At 40.2% G+C, this 11722-nt stretch overlaps 2 protein-coding genes across 4 annotated transcripts; both read left to right on the forward strand.

Annotated features, from left to right (window-relative positions):
* Positions 1-498: 498 nt before the first annotated feature.
* Positions 499-3356, forward strand: LOC129099550 (ATP synthase F(0) complex subunit C3, mitochondrial-like). 3 transcript variants are annotated; one of them, XM_054608829.1, is made up of 5 exons: positions 499-599; positions 845-935; positions 1734-1805; positions 2440-2639; positions 2964-3356. In XM_054608829.1, the coding sequence occupies exons 2-5, from the start codon at positions 897-899 to the stop codon at positions 3076-3078; spliced, it is 426 nt and encodes a 141-aa protein (XP_054464804.1). In that variant the 5' UTR covers positions 499-599; positions 845-896; the 3' UTR covers positions 3079-3356. The 3 variants fall into 3 exon arrangements, with proteins under 3 accessions (XP_054464804.1, XP_054464795.1, XP_054464812.1); XM_054608820.1 differs by having other exon boundaries at positions 503-599; positions 842-935; XM_054608837.1 differs by having other exon boundaries at positions 514-568; positions 842-935.
* Positions 3357-4371: 1015 nt separating this feature from the next.
* On the forward strand, positions 4372-9543 carry nsun3 (NOP2/Sun RNA methyltransferase 3). The gene is made up of 6 exons (XM_054608750.1): positions 4372-4647; positions 5394-5497; positions 5586-6106; positions 6556-6710; positions 7309-7430; positions 8346-9543. Exons 1-6 carry the CDS (start codon positions 4471-4473, stop codon positions 8680-8682), a joined length of 1416 nt encoding a protein of 471 aa, XP_054464725.1. The 5' UTR covers positions 4372-4470; the 3' UTR covers positions 8683-9543.
* Positions 9544-11722: the final 2179 nt, after the last annotated feature.

Raw genomic sequence — 11722 nt, forward strand, 5'->3', positions numbered from 1 at the left:
GGTAAACAAACAAATGCTCAACAAATCAGAATATGGTTTATATTTTAGATTCTTCAAAGTAGTTGAATGAGAAGGTGTGTCCAAACTTTTTACTGGTACTGTATATATTTACAGTACCAGTCAAACATAATTCCATATGTGTTCCTTCATAGTTTGGATGTCTTCAATATTAATCTACAATGTAGAAAAATTAAGAAAAACCATTGAATGAGAAGGTGTGTCCAAACTTTTGACTGGTACTGTATATCTATAAATACATTATAATTATTTGATCATATGGTCTCTAGGGGGTAGTAAATCACAAGCAGCCCTTTGTGTTAATCTGCTGGTGGATAATATATTCTCTTTGCAGGCAGCGCCAGTAAACGACTTCTGTTTGTGTGGACAGTCCTGGTTCACGTTATTGAAAAGTCATATAAGCCTGCTGTACTATCACTGCGGACAGCAGCCCTTGTGTATGTTCTTATAATACATCCCTGGTATAAGATCAGGGAACCGGAAGCCAACCCTTTAAGCTGACACCGCGCATGCGCATGTTTCTCGTGTCTTCGACCTCTACTACACACCGGTGAGAGCTAACCTCCTCTGTCACGAGCTGTGTGAGTTAAACATTTAAAACGGGACGCCTGTGTTTTAACTCGTATGTTTTGTTGTAGCTCTTCCACCTGCAGCACTGCTTAAGTCTTCTTGTTTTTAAAACCAGCCTGTGTTTTAGATACATTATTGGGTTTGCAGCTAATCTTGACCTTACCTGTGTGTCCACCTCACTCTGTCCACTTTGTACTTTCTTACTTCGCACACTGTATTCATCTATTCATAATGCATTGCTTTCTATCGACAGCAGACTGAATCAACACCAGCTCCTTCGGTTGACCTGACCACTACGTCCTCTCGTCATGTATGCCTGTGCTAAGTTCGTCTCCACGCCCTCTCTGGTGAGTAGGTCTGCTCTGATGAATGGAGGTAAACCGGTCCATTTATTCTGCCAGTGTGTTTAATGGTGCCAGTGTGCAAACAGCTGTAAGTCTACGGCATGCAGGGCTAAGGTGAGGCTTGCAGACGCTAGCATTCAGCTGTGAGGCCGTCATTGACCCTCTGCTAAAGTCAGCTATCAGTCTGCGTTCACACCTGCAAGGACGTCCTTGTTTTGAACACTTATCATGGCAAAGATCAGCCAAACGTTATCCAGTGCATCAGTTCTCCACCTTTTTGAAGCTAATATGAATCAGTAAAATATCAGAGAATATCATGTTGTTAATTGAGAAGCAGCCACATTCCAGTAGAAAATACTATATGTTGTATCACTCCTATGTTTCCTACTATAAGTGGTGTTAATGCTGTTTTTTCAAGTAATGTTACTGTACTTAAGTGACATTTTAAGATGCTGCACTTAACTTGAGTATTTCCATTTTATGCTACTTTTTACTCTTACTTTGCTATATTTCAGATTTTTTTAGTTCATTCAATTTATTTAAGAGCTGCAGTTACTTTTTAAATTAAGATTTTACACATCAACTAAATTTAACTGAGTAAATGATTTGAATACTTTGTCCACCTCTGACCATATTTTCTACATGTTGAATGTCACTGAAGATGAATGGAAATGCCTTTAAAGCTGTCTTGAGCAGAGTAGATGTGTTCTTAGCTATTTTATATTTATAGAGACAGATGTCAATATAACATTCTATCATTGCACGACTTTCAACTAAATGTTTTTCTTTTTCTTCACACAGATCCGTGCTGGATCTCGGGTACTGTACCGACCACTGTCAGCAGCAGTAGTCTCAGATGCCAGGAAAGCCGAGGTAAGCAGCTTCTGAAGCTAAGAATTATAACTGATTTATTGACTCAAAGTGTTCACCGAGGAAGAGCACTCTGAAGCTTTCACAACTCCATCAGTCTCCTTTGCTATTCCCATTACCGTATCTCACACACATACAGTGACTAGACAAATTACCCAGTAGCTAATACCGCACTTAAAACGCAAGGCTGCAAATTATACCATTGTTTAATGTCGCAAAATTTTACCCCGGTATGTTTTCATGTTTCCAACAACAGACCAACATTCGATTGGATGTTTTGTTGTCAGTAAAAGCAATGCTGACGTTTGCATCAAAAGTCAACTTTAGCTAGCTATCCATTGCGGCGAACTTTAGCTGCATATAGAGAGACCAGCAGAAAGAGAAAGATTCAGTTTAAGTTTGGCTGAGCATGTTTAGTGTTCCAGATGAATAAAGTGGATCTAACCAGTAAACCTCAGAAGCTTATGACATAACAAAAGTAACTGACATTGCAACACTTGCAAAACCCTTGCTGATATTTTATAGTTATTTTCTTCAAAGAGAAGCTAGGAAAATATCAGTATGTTTTCACATATAGCAGAAAAGATCCTGTACTGTTTTGTTTTGTACTAACCTCACTTATATTTCTGTGTTTCAGTCTGCTTCACTCCTGGCCCCACAGAGCATTATAGCCTCCCAGCAGCAGGTGGCAGTGCGGGGTTTCCAGACTAGTGCTGTGAGTCGTGACATCGACACTGCTGCAAAGTTCATTGGAGCAGGAGCCGCCACAGTGGGAGTGGCTGGATCTGGAGCTGGAATTGGAACAGTGTTTGGCAGCCTTATTATCGGATATGCCAGGTAAATTAAACACATCTGTTATCATAGGAAATCTCCAATGACAGACATTAGATGTTTTTTTTTTAAATAAAACTATCAGAGGTATACTTGATTCTTTACTCGGTCAAAAAAAGTATTTTAATTTAAATTTTGAGTGTAAAAATATATTCAACCTTGTCAAGGATTATTGATGGGATTATTTTGTAACATGTATTGGGTCCTAAATGGTGAACCTTGGAAAACACCGGGATTGTCTGCTCACTGAAATTACTTAGCAGATGTATTTTTTAACACTTTGTACCTCCAAGTTTCCTCAGCTGCCTCTCTCTCTCTCTCTCTCAACAGGAACCCCTCTCTGAAGCAGCAGCTGTTCTCTTATGCCATCTTGGGCTTCGCTCTCTCTGAAGCTATGGGTCTTTTCTGTCTGATGGTTGCATTCCTTATTCTGTTTGCCATGTAAACCAGTTAGGCATTTGCCGCAAAGGGAAACATCACAATGTTAATAAGAGTTAGCTGTTTGAGATGCCCTTGAATGGTACGATAATGTCAGCTTATCATGTTGCCCATTCTCATTCGTTGGTGTTTCTTAAAACTAAAGATTGTGAACCCACTGATGTAAGAAACTCTGGAAGACCCAAATCATTTAAAATGGTAGTTTCGTCATTATATTGTATATTTAATCAAATGTTTTCGTTAAACATGCAACCAATAACGTACATAAATAAATGTTTAATTCATCATGTGTGTTTTGGAACATTTGTAAATACTTGTGGGGTTATTTTTTTTAAGATCATTAAGATTCGCAGAAGCAGACACCATGTGCAGAAAAGTGGTAGGAAGGTGTTGTGACGAAGTCTATAGATGTAGTTAATAGGCCTCGAAAACTGCATACAAACTGGCTCAAGAGTGGAAGAACATACGTACAAAATTTAGTTTGGTGACCGAAATGTCTTTAAACAGCCTCAGGAAGTGAGGGTTTCAGGTGAAAATCCATGCTAGCGTTTTAGCATGTTTGCTAAAGTGATAGTGCCAAATAACAAATTCTGTCTTCTACATTCTTGCTAATATAAATGTCTGTCAAAAGAGAAGCTATTGTTTTCTCAAATGAGGTCCAATAAATGACAGCCATGTTATTACACATACAATACTGCAGAAGTCTTTACCTTTAGGCCTGGAGACAAACATTTGGTGAAGCCCAGCCCGCCAAACCAAATAGGTGCTTGAAGAATAACTCTGTTACTCGGCCATGTCTGAGGCAGCAGGTAGGACATTTATGTTTATAGGAACAACAATGCAATTCAGGCAAAGACATACATGATAATTAAGGTGAGGCAAAAACTGGAAAAATGCAAGGTCACCAGTGGTCAAATACAAATTGCATCCATGTCTGAATTATTTTTGGATAAACTTTTGTGCTTTATTCATAAAATGCCCAAGTGGTTAGCATATCTGCCCATTTTCCACTCCGGGCAGAGTATATATGGGACCACGAAAATGTTTTGAAATTAGTGAATAAGGTGACAAAAAAAGAAATTAGAAGAGAAAAAACTTGTATTACACAAACAGCAACATTTTCTTCTTCTTCTAGTAAGCAACTATTGTTTCAGTGATTTAAAGAGGCATTTACGAAGGGTGGGTATTTTATACACCAACCCCCACGACCTAACTAAAAAGTAAAAGCTGAAGCTGAGACAAAAGGAAAATGTGTCAGGTGGAACTACAGAAAGACAGTCGGTGTTGAGGGAGGACGGTTTTGAGTAACGTACCCGAGGTTAACGCATGGATGAATTAAGAGAGCGACACCCGTTATGACAATATATTCAGACATGTCAATTAGACAGTAAAAAAACAAATGTCTAAGTATATGTTCTCAATACATCAGTCCTACAGTGCGTGGAGGATAAATAGTTTTAAAACGCAGACGCTACCGCCGGCACCTCTTTGGTGGTTGTGGTCGGTTCACTGTCACTCGGGTCCCGAGGTTGTTTTACAGCTGAACCAGCAAAAAGGAGCATCCAATAATAACCAGGTAAACAGACATGAGAGGGGGCATGGCTTGGAGATATATTGTCTCCTGGTTTTGACATTAGTTTGGCTTTATTATCAGCCACGTCCTGTCACAGCTCCTGTCAAACTGCACAGGTTAAGTTAAGGTTTACTTGTCCTCCACTCTCCATCAGCCCATTGTTACTTTATCACCTGAAGTATAGGGCGGACTGTTTGGCTTGAAATACCCCAGTATACCCCTTAATATTTTAGATTTCTTTCTACAATACTGTATTTTATGAAAACTATGGCCAACTGCCTTTCTTTTGGCCCAGATGCAAATGTAATTTAATCTCGTATGGTTTATGGAGCCGTCATGTACATTTAGCCCATTACACGATATAACCAAATATACCTGTAGTCATGACTAACAGGAAAGATGTTACACTTTATATCCACCAGGGGTAGCGAGTGTACAAGACAAATGACAGCAGCCTTTTTTTAGCCTGTCTTTGGGAACTTTAAGTCCACCTTAAACTAGAATAAACATGTTGCTCTTCCAGGAGTTTTGTAACAGTAAGGTCATTAAAATAGAAAGTCTATAATTGATTATTCAAAAGGAGATATTTTTTTCCTTTTGTCATTTGATGTGTGTCATTTGATTATTATTAGATTTTTACACGATTAGGACTTACAGCTTTGAATAAGAAAGTATCCCATTGAAACTAACCCATGCCTCTCTCAGATTTGTCTCTTGATACAACCTTGACTACAGTCTGTCTGCAACAGGTAACAAAAAGGCGCAAAAAAGCAAGATCTTCATGTCAGCCAGTACTGGACCGCTTTGACCAGCAGTACAGTCAGGAGCTTGGAGACCTGTGGGCATCTGCGAGGTAGATTTTTTCTTACATAATTATTGCAGCATACACAGACAGACAGGGTTTGTACCAGTCCTTCATCAGGATTGCTTTTCTCCCACAGAGCAGTGCTCCTGGACCCTCACTCTTGGCAGTATGGTGTCATGCTCAACCGCTTCAGCACCGTGACAGGCGTACCACAGATCCTACAATCACAGGGCTTTTCCACATTGCTTCCGCAAACAGGTGTTTCCACGTTGATTTGTAACGACCCCACAACAGTGTCGCAGTCAAATTACCAAGCAGGAAAAGACTCCCTGTTGCCACCTGACTACATCTCCAAATGCCCTCCTAATGACTCCCATCTCCAACCTGACAGCACCTTTCATGCGCTCGGTCAGGACCTTCAATCAGAGCCTTCGCTCAGTTTATCCCGTCCTACACTACAGTGTTACATCCATCCATGTCCACTGCGGTTTCCCTCTCAGGCTCACAGGCCTGGCCAGCTGAAGCAGTACTATCTCCTGAATGCTGCCTCCCTGCTTCCAGTGCTGGCTTTGAAAGTCAGAGATGGGGAGAAGGTTTTGGATTTGTGCTCTGCTCCTGGGGGCAAAGCCGTGGCCATAATGCAGTGTGCCACCCCAGGTAAAACAAGCACTTTTAAAGGACTTTGCAAACTTTTATTGGATTTTATTTCCATCATGCAAACAGGTATAAGAAAGTAGATTTAGTACAGTTGAAGATAAAATATGGTAAATCTAATTTATACACTTCTGAGTGTATACGTCAAGTTAACATTTTGTGTTATGTCAAATGTTAAATATTGATGTTTTGTATTTATACTTATACTTATACTATATGAACTTATACACATATTAATGTCTAATTTTAAGATTGAAATGGAATCATAATTTACTGTTTTATTAAAGGTAAAACTCTTGTTGAACTTTGTTAAGCTTTGCTCTTAAATATGTATTGTGTACATTGCATGTAAGTTGCCGCAGTTGAATCTAAATACGATTTTTGTCTGCTGTGAATAGCCTGTATGAGTTGAATACTGTTAACAAGTAATTCTGTCCTGCGTTGTGTTCAAGCACTTCTCTGCTGTAATGAACCAGACCTTCACAGACGGGACTGGCTGGCAAAAACCCTGGAGTCCTTTCTGCCTGAGTCGCTCTCCAGCAGAGTGATTGTGTCCGCGCAGGATGGACGATCTTTTGGGAAAAGTGAGGCAGGAACATATGACAAGGTGGGTGCCGCTGAGAGTCACGTTTCTAAATTTTGCTTCAGTATGAAACACATAGAATTTTTTTTCAATGCTGTGGTTGGAATTGAATGACATCAGCAAGCCTTTGAAGAGAAGCTAATAAGCCCAGCGGAAGAGAATAAATCTGTTTATTAAAAATCGGAGCCACAAAGAGGAAGACAAATGACCGGGAGGTTTCAAAGGACTCCAAGTGACTGATAATGGGCTTAAATATTTAAAAAAAAGGAAAGCGCAGAATGAAAAGGTTAGTAAGACACAGTGAGAACAAAGACTGAAAGGCATTAGAGTAGTACAAACAGACTGCACTGATTCAAGCTGTATTGTGATATAGAGGACATATTTGTTGGAAGATTCTCAGCTGAGGGTTTCAAAGTTTGGTGAAAATATGACTTGTACATGGATTATTTCACAAACCTCCAGCATTTGTCTTTTTGTCTGCTGTTACCTTCATTAACTATTTACATTTTCCAATTTCTTCCCTTTTGCTTTTCTTCTTTGATCCTTTCTGTCTCTCTCTGCCATTGCCCTCTTGAGCTCTGTGACTCTGAACTTCTCACATTTTTTGCTCTCTGTGTTGCAGGTTTTAGTCGATGCTCCGTGTTCTAATGATAAGAGCTGGTTGTATTGTGGCAGCAGCCAGCAGGGGGAACAGAGACTGAAGGAAAGAGCCGGGCTGCCTGCGCTCCAGGCTCAACTGCTTAGGTAAGTCCAATCCCCAACATAGAAAAGTGTTCATTATGTGTTATACTTGGGTACCTTCCTATCTTCCTACACGCTATTACTCAGAATATGTGATGTAACCATTCATGTCTGAGGGTGGACTGAAATATAACGTCGTTTTGGTTCAGATGAGCTGTGGTGAAACATTTCCCCGCACTGTACTGTTGCACACAGAGTAATGTAAACACTATATACAAAATTACTTAAATTAGATTGCAAACAGTGCTGTAGAGTGAAATAACAATAGGTTGGATGGCAAGGTTTGCATAATGTCTAAATTCAACACTTTAACATATGAATGGCCAAGCAACGGAAAACAACTAAGAGTTTCCTGGAGGTTGTATCGTACTTGGTGGAATTGCAGATATTTCAGTCAAAATATATTAAAATTATTTACTGTGAGAGAAGAAACTTGACATATACAATATATTGAGGATTAAAATGTGTATGCGACCTAATTTTAGCCAGCTCTGTAGAATTTTGTGAAATGATCATTTAGACTCTCAGAAGAGTACAGCTCTGGGCATAGCTTCTCTTTTTGTTCCATGTATTCTTCTTACCTCTTCTTCCTTTTCAAAACCTGATGCCTACATTACTCACAATGCAACACTACAGTTTAGTCAGAGATTTAAATGTGTAATGTCATTAGCGATTAATGTAGCCTCGAGCCACTATTCTCAAACCGAGATGAGGAGCAGGCCTCAGAGATCTGATGACTTCACATATTGCTAACTTCACATCACCAGATTTTTTCATTTTCAAACCTGTAGTCTTCACAACGAACTGACACTGACTCAAGTGACATCACTACAGGTCATTTATCAGACTCCAACAAAGAGGTCAAATAGGTGTTCTCTCTTGAAGTCAATAAGTGCAGTATTTGTGTACCGTTTACAGGTCTGCGCTGTCAGCCGTGCGTCCAGGAGGCGTTGTGGTCTATTCAACCTGCACTCTGTCCAGCTTCGAGAACTGTGCCGTGGTTGAGACAGTGCTGAATGACTGTCCAGAGGCCGAACCCGAAGACCTGTGGGAGGAGATTGCCATTCCCTTATCAAAATACTTTACATTTAGGACTGCTCACCCTGGTCATGGACAGACGCCTCACATTTCCTCCCTGCAGCCACAGAATGGCCCCTCGTCCTCTTATCACCGCAGACTCGGCATTTTAGTGGTTCCTCAGCCGGGCAAGACCTGGGGACCCATGTTTTTGTCTCGGATTAGAAGAAGGAAATAGTGTGCAACCTTCTGTGTAGAAAAGATATGTGGAATCACATGGGGAAGCACACACATTTCCTTTGTGCAACTTTTGTTACCTGCAGGTTTAAAGTACCTCCTGGAATGGGCTTCTAACTCAATCACACAAACTGACAAACATACCTATTTGATATAGAGATCTTGTGTTCCAAGCTTTTTCTGCTGCCCACAAATGGCCAAAACAATCAGTTATTTCAGGTTTAATGGTTTTCTTTTTAGCCTTTGCAGTCAACCCTCTTCTTATTTATTATTATTTATTATTATGATTGATTGATGATGGCAGCTATGGAAACTACTGAGAAACTAGAAGTACAATTAGATGAAATCGACCAAACATGTTTTTTAATTGCTCCACATTAATAACTGTGGGTCCACGTTGTATAATATAATTGATCAAACTATAAGCCGATGTGAGATTGTTATATAAAATTTAATTCACAGTGTATTCTATTAGGAGTGAGTGCTTATGGTGTGAGTTTTAGTTTCTAGTAAGAGAAGGAGAGTTGACATTATAAGACTTAAACAGATAAACACACATTGAGAATCTCCTTCTTCCAAGCCTTAAGTCACTGATTCCGGTTGCATTCATTACATTTTGATTGCATCTCGAATTGAGTCACCACTGAATCTTTTAAAAGTTTCTCTCTGAACACTTACAGCTAATGTTTATTGGCTTATGTTTGTTTTTAATACAGCCAAGTGCCATAACACTATTGCAAATGTCAACACATGGACATTACATAATACATACTCGCTGGAAGTTAAAAGTTTTCTGTTTGAGAGATTAGTTTAATAACCAGGAAGAGCAGTAATGATATAATAAACACAATTCCTCTTCCTTCATCCCTTTTATTACCTCCTGCATTGTCCTACTCTGAATGAACACATGCTTCAAGTCTCACCAGCAGCAATCTTCCATCCGTCATCATACCTCCTTTCAGTGTGATTTCATCTCTTATAGTGGTTCATTACCTGGGTGGACTGTTCTTGAGTCAGGCTCGAGTGAAAACTAGACCATTTCATCGCAGTATTGTAGCTTTTCATCAGCATGTGATTGTTAAGACCAGAAGCAGAAAGGTGTTTTGAAAGCAGCTTTTGACAATAACACAGAAGAATTCATACAATTTTACCCTTTTCAGCATAACAGACTGACAAAAGCATGCTGTTGCAAAGGCAGTTGTTGTGCGAGGTGAAAGCCCTCATTTCTTCCTCCCAGATATATAAAGGCTGATTGTTGTGAGCGAGCGAGCCTTTGAGACACTGTCTTGGATGTGATTGCTGAAATAGGAAAGGTGCCTTGCAACGTTTAAACCGACTACGCTGCATGGCCGAAGACACAAGCGTTTTTCGGGTGCATTTATATGGCTATTTTTATTGGCTGTCCTACTTTCACTCCACTTCTGTGTGTCTTTGGAAAGTAGCTCTGGTCTCTGATACGAGTGCATCATTACACCACCCAGACTTCAACACAGCTTTAAAGTGGCGTGATGTGGAGATGAAGCGGGGCTTCATTGAGGTTAACCATGTTGCTGACCTTTGTGTGAACTCTGGTTTGTTGATGTTCCCCATATTGCAGTGTCTCCTCAAGGGGAGAATCTCTAAGCAGCTTCTCCTCCACTTCAAAGGGGGAGAATGTAGGCCTGCTTTGCATAATCAGGTGGAGAACAGCTTTTTGCCAGAGAGGCAGGAATTAATTTGTGGCACCGGCAGATGTAATCATTAAAACCCTAGTCATTGACAATAAAGGGAGGAGAAGGGGGAAACGGAGGGCAGATTTGTAGAACAGTATATAGAGAAAGAGATACGAAGTCCTGAATGCCAGAGGACAATAAAGCTAAGCGGGCTAATCTGACGTTAGCTGTGCTGAACCAGAATGTCATTTTTTTCAGTCTGCTAACTCTCAGCTCTGTCTGTTTATGTTCCATGTTACATTACTATTTTAGTGATGTACACGGTGACAACAACACATCAGGAGAACAGGTATTTAGGCAGCTATATATGTCAGCCATATACTGAAAGTCATTGAGCAGTATGTGTAGGCTTTAAAGCCCCACTCAGCCTGTAAATGTACTGTACGGCTCAGTCTCACTGCTCTTATTAACCCTGTTTTCAGCATCAGGCGGCTGTTTTCAGCAACAACAACAAAAAAGCTCCCAAACCCACTGAACTCTAGTGGCTTAACACCAAGCAGCAGACAGACAGACAAAGTTAGTGAGTTAGGTAGTGACTTTTTAGGTACAATTTTATACACATTATGATCCGTTCATATACAGGAAACTCAATAGAACATCATTGATTTAGAAAATGGATTATTTGTGGGATTCAACCAACAAAAATCACCCCATCAATCTGACATTTCCCTCCTTCTGACGAATGTTTGACTTGAAGCGTTTGACACTCAATGTGCCAGAGAGTTAACAAGTGGGTCTATAGATTTAGTACCTTTCGGGGCATCCATCACTCATTTCAAACGTCATCATTTGTCAATATTCCATTAATGGAAGTGAGAGACCAGGATTGCTGCTCTTGATTGATTGTCACTCTACTACTAATCTCTGGGGGGGGGAATAAAGTCTGCAATGAATTAATACTTACAGAGGTCAAGTCAAAGTGGTTGTCCATGGGAACACAGAAATACAGGAGTTTTGTTAATTAGGCTGCAGCTTTTTACCAGAATGAGCATGTTGGATTACAGAACACAAGAACAAGCACACACTACTGCAAAGAGATGAACAAGCTCGCCAAAAAAATCTGGTGGTTAATATAAGTTTGACATGTTTTGGTTAAATGCTTTTTACTGCAAACTTTTTAAATTTAAAAGGGACTCATGAGGAAAAGAAAAAGCACTGGAACATCAAGCGCACCTCAGGACTAACGGCAGTGAGGCCCCTGATAAACTACACCGAGAACAGATGTGTGTGGTTGTTCCTCTGTGAGCCTCGGCAGCTGCGAGGAGGGAGACATCCATAACAGCTGCACGAAAAGACAAAGCACAGGCTCAACAGACTGAAGGCAGGACA

Source organism: Anoplopoma fimbria, chromosome 2 (genome assembly GCF_027596085.1).
Source record: "Anoplopoma fimbria isolate UVic2021 breed Golden Eagle Sablefish chromosome 2, Afim_UVic_2022, whole genome shotgun sequence".
Taxonomy (NCBI): domain Eukaryota; kingdom Metazoa; phylum Chordata; class Actinopteri; order Perciformes; family Anoplopomatidae; genus Anoplopoma; species Anoplopoma fimbria.